At 39.9% G+C, this 22,731-nt stretch overlaps 1 protein-coding gene across 15 annotated transcripts in view; it reads right to left on the bottom strand.

The window, feature by feature from the left end:
* The window catches only part of btrc (beta-transducin repeat containing E3 ubiquitin protein ligase), a 101,865-nt gene that overhangs the window by 63,667 nt on the left and 15,467 nt on the right, over window positions 1-22,731 (bottom strand). For 6 of the 15 annotated variants that reach the window (XM_012966580.3, XM_012966576.3, XM_012966577.3 and 3 more), the window contains one exon: window positions 14,804-14,911. The exons of the other annotated variants lie outside the window; for them this stretch is intronic. In XM_012966580.3, coding sequence (XP_012822034.1) covers window positions 14,804-14,911 — 108 coding nt within the window. The remainder of the gene's footprint in view (window positions 1-14,803; window positions 14,912-22,731) is intronic. 15 annotated transcript variants of the gene reach the window in all.

Genomic DNA, 22,731 nt, shown 5'->3' with positions numbered 1-22,731 from the left:
GAAAGCGTATGCATTGTTTATTTTTTCTGAACATTCCTGGTGAGCCAAATTAGGCTGTCTTAGCAGAAAACAAAGCAACACGTGTTTTCCCACCGGCAATTAACACTATTGCCAATAGGAAAGCATGTTCTGGACATTAGTCATCCACAGTAGTGCAGATTTATCTTGGGGCGACTAATCTCCCCTTGTGCCATCAGCCTTACTCTAGAAATATACTTTTCCTTAAATAGGCAGAAAGTATAGTCAGTGCAAGTTCTGTTCATTAAACACATGATAAACCAGGCGTTACAGGGCCCCTGCAAAGTGGGCAATAGCACAATAAAAAAGGCTTGCGTTGAACATACTTTTTGTCTTTTTTTAACAAAATATAAAGAGATTAAAACTTACTGTAAAAAATGCTGTATACTGCCTGGTTAAGGGAAGCCGAGGTACACAAATATACCCGAGGAGGCCAGAAATGGTTGTTATAACCAGGCCCAGACTGGAATTTTAAAATAGGTTGTGGCATTTCAAGGCACAATTAACCACACACAGCCAAAGATAATAGCAACTGTCTATGGCATTTTACAGCAGCCCCTCTGGCATTTGCCAGAAACCAGACTGGCAGTCTAGGACTGGTTAGAACCATCTAGGACAGTAAACTCCAACCAGTGGCTCGGGAGCAACTCACCTGCCTTTTTGATGTTACTTTCAGTGGCCTCAAAGTGATGCCCGTTATTAAATCTCTGACTTGGAGACAATTTTTGAAAGCATAGACACACTTTCCTCCAAGAAGAGCCAATCACAACCCTTAATTGGCTTAACTGAATTTTTTTCATGCTTGTGTGGCTCACAAACACTTTTTTACATCCGAGTGTGGCTTACAAATAGAAAAGGTTTGAGATACCTGATCTAGGATGAGTTCCAGACCTGGAATGTCCAGGCAGATACTTAGAGCTCCTTACATTGCATACTGGAGGTTACAAGAGGAAAGCAGCAGCTCCTAATATAAATGCAAATAGGCATTATTGTATGCATGCAAAAACCTCTATCCTTACCATTTACAGCCTATTTATAGGCAATAAATAAGATCGGGTTTCCCCTAAAGCTAAATTAATAATGATGTTAATTAAGCAAGAAATAAAAGTTTAGGAATGCTGAAAAGAAGCAAAGTAGCCCAAAATCAAGAAGATAAAGTTGAGTGTTGGGGAAATATCATTACAATCTTGACTTTGCATCGTTTAAGCCATAAAGCTCGGTGAACAAAATGATCCCAATTATTTTCTAAATAATTCCTTCCCTATTTAAACAAGCCGCTGAAGTAATAAGCAAGGTGCATTATTTATTTAGCGAGGCATTGGGTTTTATGCGTAACCCTCGCTATTAGCCGCAAAAAGGCGCCGCGCAGTCACATCCACTCCATTAAAGAGACATTTTTTTTAATTTACTGCACAAACACCATTCTAATGCAAAATAACATTTTTAATATTTGCTGTTTAATATTTAACACGTGTCTGGATTTCCCAGCTAACACAAATTTATCTGCGTAGTTAGCTGGAACACATTCAAATTTATAACTCGCTCAAAATAAATAAAAAAAAAAACAAAAAAAAAAAAAAACTCATTTTGCTGAAACTTCCTCGGCTGTGATTAATATTTGTTTTGGCACAACGCAGCCAAACTCCAGCTGTATCTTTATGGAATCTATTTCCCCCCCAGCTAACAACATATCAGAACAACCATCCATTTGCCGGAACCAGCAGTGCACAATAATATTGTTAATTAACGAAAATTTATATACTGCCATTATATTCTATGCATTCTAGAAGACTGTCTCTGGGATCATAGTAAGTTCCTCCTGCACTGAATATAATTTATAGCGCAAATTTGTCAACATGAAGCTGGCCAAACCCCTGGAGAGCTTGTTTGGTGATTTGGTCACCAAAGTGCTGGTCCAAATTGGGCTAATCCGACTGTTAGCCCATGTGCCAATCTCTGGAGAACCCCTAGGCCAGGATTGCTTCAACACATAAATGCAGTCCTTGCCCGATGGGATTTTTGAACCTGCCATATATGGGTCAGGCAGGCCAATGGGAAACCTTTGTAAATGGGCCAATAACTGGCTGGTGCTTTCTGAAAAGGCCAAGTAGGCAACATTTTATTGCCAGCTTAAGTCTGCTGCGTACAGAGTTTAAAAAAAGTGGTGCAACCAACTTACCGCCTTCAAATTGGGAACATTTTTTTTTTTAAAAAAGCAGGAAATAGGTCTTTACGGTCAAGGCACATGGGATGTATTCTCCGCATGAGAACTGCCCAAATCCCAACATCCTGTTTTGATAACTGTTTCCATCCAAACTAATGACAGACTTGTAGGGCAGGTTCCAGCATGTCTTTGCTGGGTGAAAAACCACTAGTGCAGAATGAGAAACTGTAGATTAAAGATGAATTCTTCCGGTAAAGGAAATAATACCAAACAGCAACATGGCCACACTTTTTTTTTGTCCACTAACATAAAAAGTGTGCATATTCTATGCAATAAGCCTACACATTAATTTACTTGTTTCTAATCAAGGGCAGGATCAGGGACAACAAAAAACACAAGCCTTCAGTTTACTGGATGGTATATGAGGACAACGGTATAATCCAATCATAAGGCCGGGAGTGAAAACAATGAGATCAACCATAGACACTTGTCAACCTCGCCAAATCATTCTGTAGATGCCCAGTTTAAAGTGCCAACTCTGGACTTACAAGTGGTGCCTTCTCACACCTGTACCCCCCCCCATAATCCAGCCTAAGTATATAGTTGTGTTTGAGCACTTTGGATGAGTTTTACCCTACTGTAGATCAGAATGTAAAGCACCCAAACTGTGCAGTTAGCCCACCTGTAGGGCTCAGCACGACAGCTAGTTAGGAAGAATTTTAGGGAGAATGCTCATTTGGTCTCCTGAAAGCTCTGCTTGGGGTCAAATGTAGTGAGATTTTAAGTGAAACATAATAGATCATGGGAACTATGGCTGAAACCATTCTTACGTCGGCCATCTTGTTATAAACTAAGGGAGTGGCCACGAAAGGTTGGACCTCCACAATGGCTTAAACTCAAAACACTCACTAATCACTTGAACACTGCACTATGGTACAGCGGGCAGCCAAAAAAAAAGCAGCTCCAAATAACATGAGTTGTCTGACAATCTGCCTTCAGATGACTACAGTGGAAATAGCGCCCATTTGGGAGAAAACGTGCTGTTTTTAGGCTGCTTTGAAACACGATGTTCACTGCCCTGACTGGCCAATGGATAACACTACAAATGTGGACATCATGTTGATAAAGATAGTAATAGCAAGCAAATCAGTCCAAAACCGGTACAGGCGACAGCAAAAATCACGTATCAAACACAAGGCCTGCGGGCCAAATACGGCCCTTCTGGATGTTTATGTGGCCCCTGGTGACTGTGCCTGACCGTGCAGTATCTTAATAAAAAATTGCCTGGTGACTTAGCCTGTGTTTTAGATTTCGGCCCCTTATGTGATTGAGTTTGACACCCCTGCCCTAGATAAAGGATACCTTGTTTATTAATGCTTAAACTCCAAACCCCAATGGGAATATATTTATTCGGATGCAGATTTTCCCTTCAGTAACAATGCGGTGACCCAGCAAAAGCCCTGGGAATGCAATCTTCCATCTCGGCCCCATATTAGCAGCCCCACTCAGTTCTGCCGGTGAGATATCTCAATCAGATGGATATGTGCGCGAGTGACAGCGCAGCCCATTGCTGGGTTAATTAAACACTTGACTCTAACACCCTCCCCGTCATTAAGCAAATAAAAACACATCATTCAAGCTGCACTTCATCTCCAGGCTACACGACACACGTCACAATGAAGCCAGTCCCCTGCCTCCCGGGAGGTTTGCTAGGAGTTAATCAGTTTAAATCTTATCTGGTTTATCAATTATTCTATTGATTAAAGTGAGATGATTACAGGGAAGTCACTGTGCCACATGGGATAGATGTCAGCAATCAGAGAACGTCAGGGACTGCCTCGAGTGACACACAGACAGACAATAACCTCACAAGTGTGCACAACTAGTCCTTCCTCGCATTGACACAGGATCTTCTGGTCTTACACAAAAGCTACTAAAATGTACGTCTGTACCAGGGGAGCACACAATTAAAACTTCCCTTCCGCAAGCTCAAAACTGAAGGCCATTACGGTGGGTGCACAATGAATTGTAAATGCCACAACTTGCACCAATACTAATACAACATTTGTGTATATTATGCATATAAAATGGCTTTTTTTTTTTTTTTTTTTTTTTAAACCTGCATAGTGTGCAATAGTGATGTGCTGGTTTATCCTCAGGATTAGGCAGGTTAGGGTTAAAATCTGGGTGAGCACTGAGGGTTTGGATTGGGTGCGGGTCAGACTGAGGAAGCGCACTCTTCCTCTGCTCCCAAAGTTTCCCTGTCTTGGAACCTAAAGCATGGGCAAATGTAGCGCAAAGTGGAAAAACGCGGGTACACGTTGGATGCAAGTCCTACAATGGCAACATTTAGTTGGTTAGGGTCGGGATTTTCCTGACCCACACATCACTAATGTTTGATTACAGACACAGCCTGCCAATGGGAACCCTGGAATTACCACCAGGTACAGACTGCCAGTAATTCCATTGCATTTTGTTGAAGGGATGCATTGATAGTGGCTACTTATTGCACAGACACATGTATGCACGCATGTAGCTTTCTGAAAAGTGGCAGCACACACTCCATTTTTCACTTGCCTTTGTAAGGTTGATGCCCAATGGGGCTGTTTCCCAGCCTTCCAAACCACATTTCCACTCATATCTGTGGGTTTCTGTATGAACCAAGAGCCAAAGCTTCAGTCTGGGTGCAGACACATGTAGCGGATTTTGGTGCTGAAATGCAAACTGTTTCCACATGTCTGCATCCGGACCGATGCATAAAAAAAGTGAACGGATACCAGCATGTGGCATTATCCTAATAAGCCTTACAGACTCCATGCATAGCGTGACTGCAACCAAACCCAGCACTGAAACATATGAGATTCAGTAAGAAAATAAATTATGAAGAGCAATTTAATTGAAGTTGAAGGTCCAAATACATTGGCTACACTCAAAGGTGCCTACAGAATTTCCCACAGTGCCCTCAGCCAATGTTTCCTAATTCCTTATCGGCTATGTGCACAAAAAATGTCTTTTGTGTGCACATTTTAAACTTGTGCGTGCATTTTTTATTTATTTATTTTTTTAAAAATAAAGTGTGCTCAGGTCAGAACAGATACAAGATGTGTTTTACACAAAAAAAAATTTGTGAGCACCACAATTTGTTGCCTGCGCTGGCCTAAACATTTGTGTAGGCACACACATCTTAGAGGGAACATTGCCCTCAACCTCTATTCTGTTTCCAACAGGCCCACTGATTGTACATAAATATCCACTGGAACTGCAGGATAGGATTTATATGTATTTATATGTCATGTCTCTATATAAATGTCAGTGGAAGAAAGGCACCCAAAGTAGTCAGCCGTTAAGACACAAGGGTACACTAGCCAGAAGGCCACCCCTGTATATCGTACCATATAAACTGGCCTAGCTGGGACTGACATAGCCTTAGTAAAGCAAATCAAGATCACTGCTCTTTAATCTCTCACACTGTGTCTGATTAAGCACAAAAAGCTCAGATGAGCAAATGATGCATGAACTGTGGTCCCAAGCATGCCATTCTCACCAAGTGTCTCCCAGCCCTTCATTAGCATGCTGCCTTCTCCTTCCTCCACAAGAAACAATGAGGGTGCTCATCCTAATTGTATTCATTTGCAGCCGCTTGTTCTCTGCAGCTGTTTTCTGCTTGCAGTGTATTTTGTGTAATCAGCACATCATCATAAATACTTTGGCTGCTTCCCCGGGGGTAGCTGTCAGTGTTTAATTTACAGAACAACCTGGCCAATGTGAATTTGAACACTACAGCAGAACAGCCAAGTTACCACAGTGTCAGAAAAAGGTAAGGTTCCCTCCCCCCCACCTCAATCTATATAAAGGACTTTCCAGAAACAAAATGTGATTTAAGGCATCATAGAGAAATCATTCAACAATTTACCCACTAGAGGGCACCATAACAAAGGATAAACTGCAAAACTTATTGAACATCACCAAGCTTTCTAAAAAAAAATGTATGCTTTAGGACTGTACAGATTTTAAACTGAAGACTGAGTAAGAGGCAAATAAACAAATAGGAACTTTTAATTTGGCTTTTTGCTTCTTAACACTAAGCCAGTCTAATACATATAAAAAAAAAAGCTGAACATAAAGCTGAACTAGATTTTCACGGCCCATAAAGGCCTGCAGAACCCTTGCACCCTGGGGCTCATTTATAAATACTGGGAATACCTGGGCATTAATCCATAGCAACCAATCTGTGATTAGATTTTTCCAGTCAGATGCAGATAGAATATTGAATGCAAACTTCTGATTGGTTGCCATGGGTTACTGCCCAGAAGCAAATTTGCCCAGTTTTTATAAATTAGGTCATTAAAGTTTAATCAGGTAGGAAGAACACTATTGCAAACCCTGACAAATCAGCCCAAGTGCCAGTGGTCTTAACAGTAGAATGTAAAAATCTAATGCCCAACATTTCATCAAAAACTCCCCAAACACCAAAAATATTTGTTGATTTTAAACTGCACATAAAACCTTTCCAAAACACAAGGGCCCGATAAATAATGAATGACAAGGAAGTGTGGCTACTGCAGCGGAGCACATGAATAAGGCCTCCCTGCTCCCATGAGATCTGGCAATACTAGGCAAGGCCATTAGAGAGCAGCACAGCACATTTGATTGGCCATGTCTGCTACTCACTGTGCTCCCTAAAGTTTTTCTCATTTCAAATTTAAGCAGAACGGATTCAAATTCAATTAATGTGCAACCCCAACCCCCAAAAAAGTAAATTCAATTATTCAATAAGTGCATTATAGAGCTTCAGAACCAACCAAATCAGATGGTGTCAGCACAGGCTACTCATACTTGGTATCACGGTACAGGTATAGGACCCATTATCCAGAATGCTCGGGACCAAGGGTATTCTGGATAAGGGGTCTTTCTTTAATCTGGATCTCCATACCTTAAGTCTACTAAAAAAATCAATAAAACATTAATTAAACCCAATAGGATTGTTTTGCTTCCAATAAGGATTAATTATATCTTAGTTGGGATCAATTACAATGTACTGTTTTATTATTACAGAGAAAAAGGAAATCAATTTTAAAATTCTGAATTATTTGATTAAAATGGAGTCTATGGGAGACGGTCTTTCCGTAATTCTGAGCTTTCTGGATAAGAGGTTTTCGAATAAGGGATCCCATACCTGTACCTGCTAATAAATATATATAAAACACAGAGAGAAGCACTCAGATATAATAAAGTGGCTGCCTGGGTGCAAATGAAAATAATAAAGACAGAAAGCATTGCACACAACAGGACTTGTGCAAAAGAAAAAAAAAAAAAAAATCATAGGCTTTATTTAAATTCCCAATGTGTCTGTCACACTTAGTGAAAGTGTCAAATCTATCTATATCTATATATAGAGTAAGCCACAGGGGGGTGTGTGTGTGTGTGTGTGTGTGTGTATATATGTGTGTGTATACACAAACACTCACATATTTATACGGCAAGTTATCTTTTAACCATATTAGCGAACAACCTATTGCCCGCCAAGTCCACCACCCCTTGCTGATGCACAGTTTTGAATTCTGCATGACAGTCACAGTTTTTCCTAGCATGTGATCTCAAACTGCTTATCACACTAGACACAACCTACTATGGGTGTGGTACAGAAAAGAGCATTTGTATTGCAGGCAAATGATTATCTGTGTAACAAAATAAAAGACTATTCAACTCTTTTGTGCTTGATATAGGACTGTGCCATGAAACAGACAGGATGTAACCAAGTGGTCATGTTTTTGCCTTTTAAAGGACAAGGAAAGGCTAAGTCACTTGGGGGTGCCAAAATGTTGGCACGCGTGAGCAAACCCGGAAGTAGGAAGCGCTGCAGGTACCCCGGGCTGGTGCTGTTCTCTCCGTACAGGGCCACCAGCCTGGGGTAAAAGGTAAGTGATTAAAGTCACTTTGGGGTGCCTAACATTTTGGCACTCCCAAGTAACTTTGCCTTTCCTTCTCCTTTAAAAGATAACTGCTGAACTACGTTTTGGCTACATGTGCCACATGATGAAACGTATGCGTGATTAGCAAACTAAAGGTGTCCCATATACACAGAGATGAATCATCAGATATGGAGGTAGAAACAATAGAAATTCTACCCCATCTGACGATTCAGCCCTAAACACAGCTTTTGCTAGGGCACTGTTTAAAATCTTTTGTCCCGCCCAATCGACGAGACGGCCGAAATACAAGGCTTTTGCCGATACAGGTCATCTCGCTGATCCTCCCTACACGCACCGAATATTGTACGAAACCTTGTTTCATATGATATCGGTGCGTGTATGGCCAGCTTTAGCCAAATTACAAACAATTATAGTGTTCAGAATGCTGGAAGCTATAAATTAGAAACATGGGAATAAGGGCTCTGGCACACTCGCGAGTCTTTTTCGGCGATTTCGGGAAATCGCGCCGCCGCGTGTGCAATCCCGCCGGCGACTTACATGTTCACCGGTGGGATGGCGGGTCATGACAACTCGGGGAGATTAGTCGCCCGCGAACATGGAGTTTTGTCGCGGGCGACTAATTTCCCCATGTGCCAGAGCCCTTAAACACCAACACAAGGTCTTTATTCCATGGCTGTCACTAGACAACAAACATGGGAGAAGTCCAAATCCTCCAGGTACACCTCCTCTTGTGACTTATTTTCATTTTTACACCCTGGGTAGTGAATGGCTACTTTTCTGCGGGTTTGCTTGTCTGGGCTATCTTTATACCTAACAGCTAAGCAATCAAAATTATATTGTATTGCTTCACCTTCTAGAAGTTTCCATTTTATTTCCATGACAATCTACAGCAGAATTGGAGGCACACAGGATAGATGTTGCCTTCTCAAGGTTTCCATTCACTTTGCTAGCATCATTCTCTCACATGCACAATACCTCCCCCCCACCTTCAAACACACAATTATTTTTTTTAATATATATTTTTAGAGGTAGCACTTTTTTTTTTTTTTTAAACCACAGAGATCATGAAAACAGCATATCTTCTCTGGGGCTTGGGGGGCTTTATTGATTGTATGCAACTGAACTCTACTCGGTATCTTTAATGAGGCAAACTCATTATGAATCACAATTCTAAAATTGCTTTATTGATTTCTCTTTAAATTATTTTTTTTCTAAAATCTTAGCTTGAAAGGTCAACTATGTGATAATGTGAATAATGGCGATACAACCCTACAGAAGCAACCATTAAGATTTGTTGCTTGTTTTACTGAAATGGTGAATGATCCCAAAAAATGTAAGCTTAATTAAAGGCTACCAAGCAGGATTCCTTATTCCAGTGCCTACATGCACTCCAACCCAACTAATCTCAATGCAGGTTAAAGACCAAGGCTCTCACATATGCCTGGCCTAACTGCATAACACACTTTAGCCGGTGCGGCTACACACATTGTAAGCCAAATGGAATAGATTCCAAGAATTTACCCTTATGGCGGTCAAAGGTCACTAGATGGCATGGGCACTGAGGTTGGCCGCTTACTACATACTTGACTTATAGCAGTCTTAGCAGATTTTCACTCATTCTGAACATCAGTATTTCTTGGTAGCTCAAGACGTGGCACCAAATCAAGTAAATCTGCCCTGCCCCAAGCCCCACTACTGTCTGAGTGTACTTGCTTATCCGTCATGCAACAGTCACATGGAAAAGGGGATGCCACACTCCAAGCAACCAATAAGTGCCAAGAGTTTGCAGCGTGTTTTCAGGTGATTGCCCCAGCGGCAAAATGCAGTTCATGGAGAGTTTAATCTTATGGTCATGAAACTTAAGAGTCATTGATAAAATGTTGGACTAAAGATTAGGTTTGGACTTGAAAAATCTGAAATCCATGGGACTGCGATATGGCCAGAGAAAAGCAACAGACTGTATCAAAACAGACTACCACGTGGTCTATCTTTGTGTAGTCTGCAAGACTAGCCTATGGCAAGCCAAGCACAAACCATATGCCACCAGGAAAATTCATGGTCACAAAAATAGCCAAAAAATATGTTTAAATATTGGCCCACAAATATCTTTACAGGGGATATGAAAAACCTTGCAACAGGAATATCATTTATTCATCTGTAAATACTTCCATTAATGAGCTAATAGTGCGTAAACATTAAAGTGGTGTGTGCCAGTTATGTACCTCATTCAGTCTTTGTACAATTCTATTAATTTGATTTTGTTCAAACGTGCATCAGGAGTCTCTATGCAAAGCAGATTTAATTTTAATTTTTTAGGGTCCCCTGTCTAACCTTGGGCTCCACTGTACAATATAATTTTATATAAAAGATAGCCTTCAAACATGCTGTAGTTTAATGGCCTACTCGTGGAAAAGTTGGACAGCACTGGCAGGAAGAGAGGATCCTGGACCTTGTCCGACTCATTCTAAGTTAAGAGGGAGCAATAAAGAACCCAACGACATGAGAACCAGGATAATCACTTTCCCATGCAAGCAGAACAAAGTGCCTATTACTTAGCTTTCAAAACAACCAGGACGAAGTCCTTAAATTGACATTTTTTATGCATCCGTTAAGAGGCAAAAATACAACAGTACAGACAAACTGGTTAAAAATTCTAAATTGTGTATATGCTCAGACTGTTTCTTATAGTTACTCACTGATACATGTAAACAAAGAACAACTGGGCCCCAAAAGAGGATACTTTTCAATAGCTGGCACCCTATTTATTCTTGTGAAGCAGATGGCACAGAACTGATGAAAACACAAAGTGACTATTACAGGGCATTTATATCTAACAAACAAAAAATTGAAGTCTAAAACTGCAAAGTGAAATCTTTTTTCTTGCTTTGTCCATGCTTTTTTTCTTCTTGAGATGCCAAAGGGAAGAGCAATCAGAGCAGAGATGTTCAGCGTGATAGAGGTCAGCACCACTGGTGGATCAGCGCAGCAGAAACATGACCCTGTTTATTTATTTATTTTTGGTATTATTGTTTACAGGCCACTTTGCTCATGTAGCGAGTGGTTCTTAGCTAAAAGATGAAATTACAGCTCGGGATGGAGTGTTCAAGGCATACAACCAATTTGTGTTTCGATCTCAGAAAACAAAAGGCTTCTGAGGCCCTCAGGCTGCCATTCAAACTTGGAGATGCTGACATTTTTAACAGCGAGAACCAGGGACTCTGGCAGGATGCATGATCTAATGCATTTCTGACTTGTCAATCAAATATCTCACCTCTTGTGTCTTGTAACCATTTGGGGCCCAAGAGGTTGTGCTAATAAACACATGGAGCAGAAAATCAAATGGCTTATAGCCATCAAGACTTGCATTTCAATCTCCGTTTTGCCTTATCATAAGGGGCTAGCTATATAATAATAATAGTCACCAATTTGTGTCAACGTAATACAGAATGCAACAGCAGCAGAATACTGATAGCTAAATGTAACAGCACATCGGATCTCATAAAGAAACCGCTACTATCCAGAGACTTCTAGACTTCTTCAATTTAGATAAAGCTCCTTATTTCCCATAGGCCCGTACAAACACACATCAAATGGCAGCACTGTCGTAGAGCAAGCGAACCTTTCAGCGATGTGTTTAATGAAGTACTGTGCCAATGTTCTATTTAAATTTAGAAAGAATTACAAGTTGAAGGGTATTAGCTTCACAGAACTGTGAACCTTTCTAATGAATTGATTCAACTTGTTATTAGGTAAGGGTGTACAGTTTTTAATTCAATAACACAATTATCTCAATATTGACTTTTTAACAGTTTTAAAAAGATTTTTTTGTTTTCTTTGGACAGAACCGCATATAGATGACTGAAAGTAGCATGTAAATAACTGCCTTTTATTTTTCTTTCCAATTTGAAATCTTATCTTTTATGTTTACACCATCATATGAAAAGCAAATGCTTAATGGAAGGCTTTGGTGGCTACATCTCTGAGATGGGACTGCCTTTGATGTGATATAGTTAGTTAAAATAACAGAAGCAAAATAACTTTACTTGGAGTGGCTATACATTACATTTATCAAGGGCGCCTATATAGCCACCTGGGGGGGGGGGGGGGGCAGATATTGGGCTAAAGATAGACAATGCAGGCCTTTGAGGCAAGGACCACATCGAGTCAACATGGTCTTCATCCCAACAGGATTTTTTGTCCAGATATCAGTCATTGTTGACATTGTCTGGAGATGATTCTTCTGGTCACCGAGCGCACTCTCTCTCATCCACATTCAGCTATAAGTTACCATAAACCACTTTTGTATGGAAATGATTTTATGCCTGTTTTAGCCAATAAATGGAGTTCAGTCACAAAATGGAACAAATATGCAATTTACAAACTACACCATAGGAGAGTTAAGGTAGATCATATTAAAGACAGAAAATGGTATTGTAAAATAACAGATTAATACTCTAGACAAAATAATTATAGAAAAAAGCTTTTGATACAAATTTGATAAAACCTGAGCACACAATGTATTTTAGAAGCTGTAATGGTAATGCCACACAAGTAATTTGATGCTGCACAACAACCATAAGGGCATGATCTATTTGATGAAAGAAAGAAACATTAGTGATTTAAATTATAATCTAAGTAACTAAATTATAGATGGGCAATAGTAGAAAGTAGCATTTTTCTCTCTCTGGGAATTACATCTCCTTCAAGACATTGGATGCCACTAAATTTCACATAATACTACACTGAGATTAAGGAAGGGCCCTTTAAACAAAGTTTCACAATTTCAGGCATTTGAAGAATAACATTTAAAAGTCTTGAGAAAGTCACTGCTCCTAGTCACAACAAGAATTAGGTAGATTTTTCAATTTCATTAATTTAATGGAACTTGTGGCAGGAAAATTGTGTGTGTGTGTCATTATTAATAATACTCTTATAACTCTTCACCAGTGGCAATAAATTGCTTGAGTGTGGTTGGACATGGAAAATATGACAATGACAATAACAATATGTACAGCATGCAGTCTTCATTTATAGCTAGCACATAAATGTTTTGAGAAACACTAAACATGGTGGCATTTCCTCAAAAATTACATGAACGATACAAAAATCCACAAAATGATTATATAAAATTATCTGCCTCTGCAAACAAAATAAAACAGAATGCTGAATAAATTTTCAAATGAACTAAAAAACAAAAAAAATAAGAAATTGGGGGGAAAATAAATTTAAAAAATGGGTTATTGGGTTATAACAATTATAACTACCAGAATTTTTGGGACAGTAATAACTATATCTTTGGAGGATCAATCACAGTGGTACCTCGATTTTGATCTACCAACAGATCTTTAGCTGGTGTAGACCACAACAGCAAAGTGTGGCCCATAAACAGGCCCATTCTGAAATTTACTGAAACATGAGATAGGAAAGTTTGAGGGCATGACTTTGTTTAAACTATACCCCATACTGGTTATGTATGGGCACTTTTGAGCTACCATTTGAAAACTGTGGTTCTCAAATTTTTTTTAAGTTACCTCTACAGGCACTGAAAATTACTCCTCTGGTGTTGCTTTTGAGTGCCTCTAAGAAACTAAAACTATGCCATGTAGAACACAAATGGGATGTTTATTGGACTGACAGACTTCAATATCACAATTATATTAGATTTCTTTACTGAGGTCCATCACTGAGTACTAAAATTGATCAAGGGTAAAGGGGGTGGTATAGAGCATCCTAAATATCACCAAATGTTGAAAATTTCAACATTCTGAAAAGTTAACGAGCATACAGCAAGAGTTGCAAGTAAACAGTGCCAGAGCTACACTGCCCAACCCATAGTTATCACTACTTCTAGGGGGGTCAAAATGTGACAGTAAAGGTAGCCATACACTGTAAGATCTGTTCACTTGGCGAGGCCACAAAAACAAGGGATTATTATTACAAGCGATATTGTGTAAATCCAATTGCCTGGCCCTACGGCCAAATGATTGGATTACAACAAAGGAAATACAAGCCGTTGGAGCAAGAAACACATCACCAAGCAGATTTGGTCCTCATCTGAAGGGAAAAATCAAACCTGCCCGATCTACACCTGGCCAATGTTTGGCCAGATATCAGTTGAGTAGGCCCATTGAAGGGCCCCATACATGGACAGATAAGCTGCTGAATCGGTCTGAAGGGCTCAAACTGGCAGCTTATATCTGCCTGTGTATGGCTACCTTGATGGTGGTGCATGATTAAATATAACTAAAAAGCTGAAGCTGAACATCAGTTGAGAGTATGAAGTGCAGCTGCCCCATCATATCGAAAACAAGGCTACTGTACCTGCCGAAACACATATACCTATATGTATGGTAACCTGCATATTCTAACACTATCACTTACAGTGTGGTGGTGGTTAAACAGCATTTGCACAATGCAATAAGTCACAAATCAGTAACTAAGCTATTCTAGGATCAGACCTCGCAGCACTTATGCAGGCTCTAAGCACTAGTAATTATTTTCCATTCCAATATTAATCGACCCAAAATATAAAAACAAGTATAAAACAAAAATAAAAATGAAATGAAATGGGGAAAAAAAAAAAAAAACACTCACCAGGTTCATGATAACTTGTAATACGCATGCCCCTATATATCAAGGTAATGGGTTAAGAAAGAATTTGTGGGAGTGACAGAGACAGAGAAAGTACCTGGAAAGTTGTAAGTGCGCCAGTCCCTGGGTTATACAGGCACTGCAGGGAGGGCATGCTGTCCACCAGGCTGGAGCAGCCCAGCCACAGAGACTTGGGCACTGGGCACTGCAGAGAGAGGAAAACTATGAGATGGGTCAGTGTGAGACAGGATGGCACAAAAATAAAGGAAGTTCAAGGCAAGCTGAACTGTATGAATACACCTTCAACTGCCCTATGTGGAAACAGCTAAAGATCAACGTTAAGTACCAACAAGATTGTTAATTTATGACAAATATACATTAGGAAAGACTGTTAGGGTTGGAAAGAGCAGAATAGCCGAGGTACATTAAGTGGAACCATGCGAGCAGCCGACAGTTGGTAACATACAGGAGATCATATTCTATTTCTGCTGCAGATAGAGATTTTACTTCCGATATACAAGTGTTTTCGCAGCTAGCACTAAATACCATTTAGTTCCTCATGTGTGCTTTTTTTCCTCCAAATTTCTCATTTGCTAGAGATGAATAACTTTTTAAAACCCAAACTTGTTAGTATGAACCATATGTGCACGGCAGCAGAATATGAGAAGAGCCAAAAGAAGTCAATATAAATCTGATTTGGCTTCCTCTAACGACTTCAGATCACAAATGTTACAAGCATTACAGTAAACTGCTCTTCTCAACCACAAAAGTGAAACATGTCTATTTAGGAGGCAGCTGGGGTGCATAAAATATAACAGATTTCTTTTCAGAGCTGAAAATATGCTGGTTATTTTACTCAAGGCTCATTTTTAGATTGTAAGCTCTAATGAGCAGGGCCTTCTATATCCTGCATCAGTTAGTATCTGCATGCAGTATGTAAGGTTGCTGTATAAACCTTTCCTATTTACAGTTGCAATTAATATCGAGAATCTTGGCCCTTACTGTGCAGAAGCAGCAATTCAACTAGAATACAAGTGGAGACCCTGGATATGTCTTGTTGTTTGTAGAATAAATGGATATAGGTTTAATTTGTGAAGCAAGCCCCCTTATACAGATATAATTCCCTCCTTAAGTGTTGGTACAGGCCAGCTGCAGGGTTCCATGAGCTCTATACTAGTCAAATTATTGTACCAAACTTGTTGTCTAGAGTGCGGTTGAAAGGCTAGGACATGTAAAGAAAGACTTTAATTCAGTTTTTCACTGGCCATTTTCACATAACAGAGTTGGTTAGGGGGAATATTTAGTATAGTGTGTAAGCCATGGGTCCCCATCTTTTTTTAAAACCACATTTAAATATAAAAAAGTTGGGAAGTAACACAAGCAAAACAAGTTTCTGAGGGTGACCAAAATAGGCTGTAATTGATTATTTTGTAGCCCCTATATGGATTGGCAGACTATAGGAGGCTCAGTTTGGTAGTAACTTGGTGGTGGCCTCCAAATTAGAAATTCAAGAATGAAGACCTGCTTTGAGGTCACCAGTGATCATTAACCAGTGGCTTGTGAGCAACATGTTGCTCACGAGCCACTGGTTAGGGATCACTGGTGTAAGTCAACAAAAGTTAGAATACAAAAGCAAAGATCTGATTGGTTCTTATGGGCATCATCACTGGTGATGTTGGCTTACAGAGTTTAATAAATATGCCCCTTAGCGTTCTCGGGTTGCAGAGGTTATTTTATGACCTCTACAGTATACCATCTTTTGTTTGTACTAAAATTAACAAGTGACTCTCCAGTCAAAATAAAGACATTCAATTGCTGGTTAGTTTTAAGCACTGCTAAGGGACAAAATAAATAAGAGCAGGCTATTAATCAAGGCTGGAAGTGATTATATATAAGTAAAACTGCATATGGAAGTGAAAAATAACACATGGATTGTTTTATCAAATAACTATTGCCTCATCAAGTCCAGAGTTAACAAAAGCCTTACTAATTATTAAGCTGTTAACATAGTAGCATAAACGCTGGTGAGTTAATCAGTATGATGGAGCACATCGTTATATTTATGAAAACAGATTCTTAAATGAGGGCCTGCAAGGGTTCTTTTCTTTATTTGGAGCCTCAAGGTGTCACTAATTCAAGGCTTGTTAAGATGAATGACCTATAATCAGAGCTCCAGTTCATTAATTTAAAGGGTTACTATAAGATTTCCCAGAACATTTACCTGATTAGTTGTGAAACCCAGTTTACCTTATAGATAACTCCGTTTGGAAGTAGTAGTGGTAACAGGTAAATGAGGAGATTGAAGGTAAGGTAAATGACCAAAGACTTAGGATGCCTCAAGGACGCAGCTGAAAACCGCTGGCCAAAGCAAAAGGGGCTTCAATTGTCAAACATGACCCTATGTGAAGCAGCTTGTTCCAGTGAGGACCAAGATTCAATCAGAGACAGTCTTCAGTCATGAAAAATATAGGAAGACAATTAAATGTTGCTTTATCAGCGGATTTGAGCCAGCCCAATGCAATATAATTAAATTCTTAGGGCAATAACAGACTCGGGCCACTAATCTCCAAATGCTTTCCCCCCAGCGATAATGTAAATTGGTGGTTGGAAAACATGGGTGTTGCTTCGGCTTTTCAAGGTCATCCAAAGTTGCCTCACGAGAAACTTTGTACTACTACAAAGAGACACTTATGTTTTTCCAGTGATTCACATAACCACTGGAGATTTGTCCCCTGTGGTAAAGGAGATTTTTCACGGGTAACTAATATCCTTGTCTTTCATAGCCCTTAGAATTCTACCATCAAAAGTTAAGTCTACTAAACAGATCCTGCAACATTCAAAGAAATTTTTGTAGCCACAAAAAAATTTTCCGATATTGTACTACTCAGTAACTTCTGTTCGTGGTCAGCCAAACTCTCTCCACGAGTAAGCCATAAAGCTATTAATGAGTTAATAAAAAAAAAGCCACACAAGATAAACATAACTTCACCCATGGAACCACAGGTCCCGTCTCGCCTGAGCTTTTTAGATCATGACTCAACCATAAAACAAAGATTAGAAACACAGGGCAGTTATAAGGCTAAAAAGCACCTACATGTCACGCTACACTTTTTGGAGAATGTGTTGTGGACTATTGGACTTACTGTATGACATTGGCCTATTACAAAGAGGGGGAAATCAAATACAGTATTTCACAGAACCTTCTACTAACAAGCATTCTGGTATTAGTGAGATCTGGTTTTGCTAGCACACACTCCTATTAGGCTAATGTCCCATTGAGAAATTAGTTGCTGCGATTTTTAAAAAGCGAGTTCCACCGACAAGTCGCGTGTGTATTCCTAACAAGCGATTACTAGAGATTTCAACAATGGAGCGATTCTTTTTCCCACAAATCCAGGTGTCATTTCCCGCCTCCCACCACATTTAGAAATTACATTCAATGCAATGGGGAAATTGCAGCGACTTCCCGCTCAGTGGGTATAACTTTCAGTGATTCCAATAAGTTTTGAATGACAATGCTTTCTTTGTAAAATCGCTCGAAAAAGGGTCTCATAGCAATTCAGATCGATAAGCAATTTGTAGCAATAGTATCGCCGGTTTAGGTACTGCCGATTTATATTCATCTTTATGTAGAGACAAAACGAGTGACTTGTCCCAAACTCTCTTTTTAAAAAAAAAAAAAAAAATTGCAGCGACTAATCTCTCCATGAACATTAGCCTTTGTATCAGATAACTACAGGGGGCCATAATTTTATAAACTAAAGCATACATAAACAGCTTAGCACAAAGCAAGTCAACAGTTATTTGGCCTACCCAATGTACAAACCTAGTGCTATGCAACTTATTATATGTAGTGGGCAGATTATTTCTCATCTTTCAGGGTCAGATTAAATTAAAATGTCATAGTGAAGCCTATGCTGCCTTCTAGCAGACTGGAGACCATAAAATCTCTTGGAGGGCCATGTCTAGCTCACAGGACTCCAGCTGAATAGTCCTGTCCTAACCTATATCCAAAACTGTGACAAAATGTCAAAATGTGAATAACCTGCAATTGTTGCTGGGCTAAAGCTTTTCTACACGGAGGATCCCATCAATAGCAATGTGAGAGCCTGGTCAGTAGCTAGATGAAGTACTCAGCTGCAGTCAATAACACTACAGGTAGTGCAAACTGTTACCAACTGTGAAGGAGGAAATATTCTTTCATATTTATAATGGTTCATTTCATTATGTTCAACACAAAGAAAATTACATGAAAAACAATACAAGTGTCATTTTACATCATACTTCATTTAAACACGGACAATAAGACAATATGTAAAAGTTTAAAAAATAAAAAAAAACTGGAAAGGGGAAAATCTTCTCACAACATAGTACAGTCATCACAAATGCTGAATAAGCCTTAATGAATATTAAACCCAAGCTCTTTCTCCAACTAAATGCAGACATGGGCTCTAGGGATATTCTCATACCCATTACTTATTGTGTAGTAAGGCATTTTTGTTTATCTGCCAGCACTCAAGACCACTTCTGCACAATAAAATTTGAGCATTAATAAAGCTTTTAAACTCATAATTGTCATGTATTCTTTAAAAATGTAATAGTACTTATGTCCCCCTAATTCCCAGTAAATACATAAAATTACTAAGGTACCAAAAGAAGTAGTATGTCTATATGATTATGCTTTATTGAAATAGTGACGATATGTTACGCATGACAATGGCTTTAATCTCATATGCAAGAGCCACAAATTACACAGGGACCTATGAACATCTCCTAAAACACAGACCTTACAGCCTATCAGAACTTGAATAGCTGGCCTCATAGCTCTATAAAAGTTTTGGAATTTAGGATAACAGCAACTACCCTTAAAGGGCACCAATCACCCTAAAATTGCTTCCCTCCCACAAGAGGAGCAAGTTAATAGAGTCTGCACTCTGGTTGAGGAAAACAATAGTCAAAAAAATAAATAAAAATAGCCCCCTACAGTGATAGGCTGCCCACAACAAGAGGGAGCTCTCAGTTTGGGCAGCCATGTTGTGATTGAGTGCCACAACTCGCTCATTATGTGCATGTGCGCGAGGCAGGCAGGTGAGGTGCATCCACCGCTCCTACGTTACACACATGAGTATAATGAGAGAACAGGGAGCTTCATTCATTATGCGCATGCACAATGGTGGTCTAGCTCTGGTGGGGACTGTTTTTCATTACAAAAAAAAATATATATTGTTTCCCCCAGCTGGAGTGCAGGAAGCCATTTTAGGATGATAGGTGCCTTTAAAGAAAAACTACAGCCCCAGAATGAAAACTTGTATATGTATATCTTTATTTATAAAGTGCTACTTATGTACGCAGCGCTGTACAGTAGAATACATTAATACAAACAGGGGGTTAAAGATAATGGATAAATACAAAGTACAACAATAAATACAAATAAATACAAGGTACAGTTGCAATAAGAGTCAGAAACACAAGATGAAGGAGGTCCCTGCCCCGTAGAGCTTACAATCTATATGGGAGGGGTAACTAACAGACACAAATGGGCAAATGTGTGTGCTGTAGGTCACAGCGGGTGACATTACAGTATAAGTGCCAGTTTCAAGATCAGGTGCTGGGTGAGTGATCCAAAAGGTAGTCTTTAAGTTTAGTTTTAAAAAGACTGAGGGAGGATTCTCTCGGAGGAAATCGGGGAGGGCATTCCAAATGTAAGGGGCAGCAAGGCAGAAAGGTTTAAGGCGGGAAACAGCAGTAGTAGTTGGGGGCGCAACCAAACGGTTGCTCTGCGAGGAACGAAGGAGTCGGCCAGGAACGTACGGAGACACAAGGGAAGAGATGTAGTGAGGAGCAGAGGAATGGAGGGCTTTGAAGGTTAAGAGAAGGAGTTTGTAAACTATTCTTTGTTTAATAGGAAGCCACGATAAGGACTTTAGCAGGGGAAGGGCCTGAACTCTCCTGGATGAGAGGAGGAGAATTCTGGCAGCAGTGTTTAATATAGACTGTAGGGGGGAAAGATGGGAGTTAGGGAGGTCGGTTAGCAGCAAGTTACAGTAGTCAAGTCGGGATAGGATGAGCGCGTGCATGAGCAGCCTAGCTGTTAAAGTAAAAAGGACTGATTTTGGCAATATTGCGTAAGAAAAAGTGACAGGTTTTGACAGTGGTGTTAGTATGGTCAGAGAAGGAGAAACTGGAGTCAAAGATCACCCCCAAACAACGCATGGAATTGACAGGGTTGATGAGGGTGCCATCAATAGAGATAGAAAAGGGGGGAGTAGGACCAGGCTTAGGGGGAAAGATCATTAGTTCAGTTTTTGTTAGGTTCAGTTTGAGAACCTAACTTAACACAATGGAATATATAAAGGAATAAATACTGTCCCTTTACATATTTTACCTTATGCCACCATATTGTTATGCTCTGTGCGCTCCCTCTCACATGACAAGAAATGATGCAGTTCTAACTATAACAGGAAGAAATGTGAGGGTACAAGACAGAACTTTGTCCAATAATTGTCTGACGCAACCTGACATATATGTCTGCCCTTGGTTTGTTTATGCACACTGTGAATCGTATGATCCCAGAGGGTGGCCCTTAGTACTAAAAGAGCAATTTTCTGTTTAGGATTACCCAATGGCAAATACTACTAAAATTATATTTTCCACGAAAATGGTTTATTTAATACAGGGGTTTATATAAAAGCTGTTATGCACTATATTTGTGTAGTGTATGGTTTTCCTTTTAAGGCAGGGAACAGCTATCAGCTCAGATTACAGCAGAGAGCGGAGGGGGAGAGAGGAGCAAACTTAGCAGGCTTGTGCTGTCTGACACAAAAGACCATGTATACAGAAAAGGGAAAAAAAATGTCTTCTTTTCACAGAGGACTCAGAGCAGTAGTTCAGTAAGTGTTTATGGCTGTAATTATATAGACCTTTCTGATAAAGCTTACTTAGTTTTTACCTTAACTTCTCCTTTCATTTTTTGGGACACTAAAGCTGGCCATACACCAGCAGATCCGCTCGCTTGGGCGATATCGGGGACCATTTAGGTAAAAAAAATAATAATCCGATCGTTTGGCCCTGGGGCCAGACGATCGGATTATGTGGGCGGCAATGGGGCAGTCGGATCGGGGACCGCATCAACGAGCCGATGCGGTCCCCGATCCGACCAGATTTTCTAACCTGGCCGATCGAGATCTGGCCAATTTCAGGCCAGATATCGGTCGGCCAGGCCGATCTGCTCTCCCCATACACGGGCCGATTAGCTGCCGAATCGGTCCAAGGGACCGATATCGGCAGCTATAGTCGGCCCGTGTATGGCCACCTTAAGTGGTTAAGTCATAGAAGACCTTTCTTTAGAATTAGTTTGCCTTTGTATATACTTACATAATTTAGATCTAAAACTTGCTTACCCTAAAGTTTGCTGCAACATTATGCCACTGACATGTTGGTAATGTATTATGTAATGTTTTAGATCTCTACTGTGTTGCAGTCTTGTAAATTGCTGAGGATACAGTTGGCACTATATAAAATAAAAGCTCTGAACATTTAAGTGATATAAAAAAAATTGAAGTTGTAAAACTGTCACTGTTACCCCCTAGAGGAATATATTGACAGCTGTACCCTCCTGCCAAAGCGCAGCTGCGCTTGCCACTAAGTCTTCATCCTGCCTTCGATCTAAACTTGCACACACTATATCACAAATATAGAAAATATAAGCGACTTTGCTGAACGGGATACCGGGGGCAGCTGCTTCCAGCTATTTCAGTGAATATAACAGAACCTTAGCATCTCTCTTTCATCAAGGCCACATTTTATAGTTCAAGTTGCACGGCGCTGCATGAGACTTAAGTTTCCATGTTTCCCTGTAACTGAAACATTTCAAGAATTTGATTTGGGCCTCATATGAAATGCAATCTCTGTAAGAAACGAAACGTTAATGAATTTGTGGATTAAACCACCATATTGGACTTGTTTGGTACTACTGTGCAAAGAGAAGGCATTCGACGGACGAGCGCTTTGATTCTATGCCAATGA

Source organism: Xenopus tropicalis, chromosome 7 (genome assembly GCF_000004195.4).
Source record: "Xenopus tropicalis strain Nigerian chromosome 7, UCB_Xtro_10.0, whole genome shotgun sequence".
In the NCBI taxonomy this organism is placed as follows: domain Eukaryota; kingdom Metazoa; phylum Chordata; class Amphibia; order Anura; family Pipidae; genus Xenopus; species Xenopus tropicalis.
Note: the sequence above shows the minus strand (reverse complement) of the source record. Positions and strands in the feature narration are given on the sequence as shown.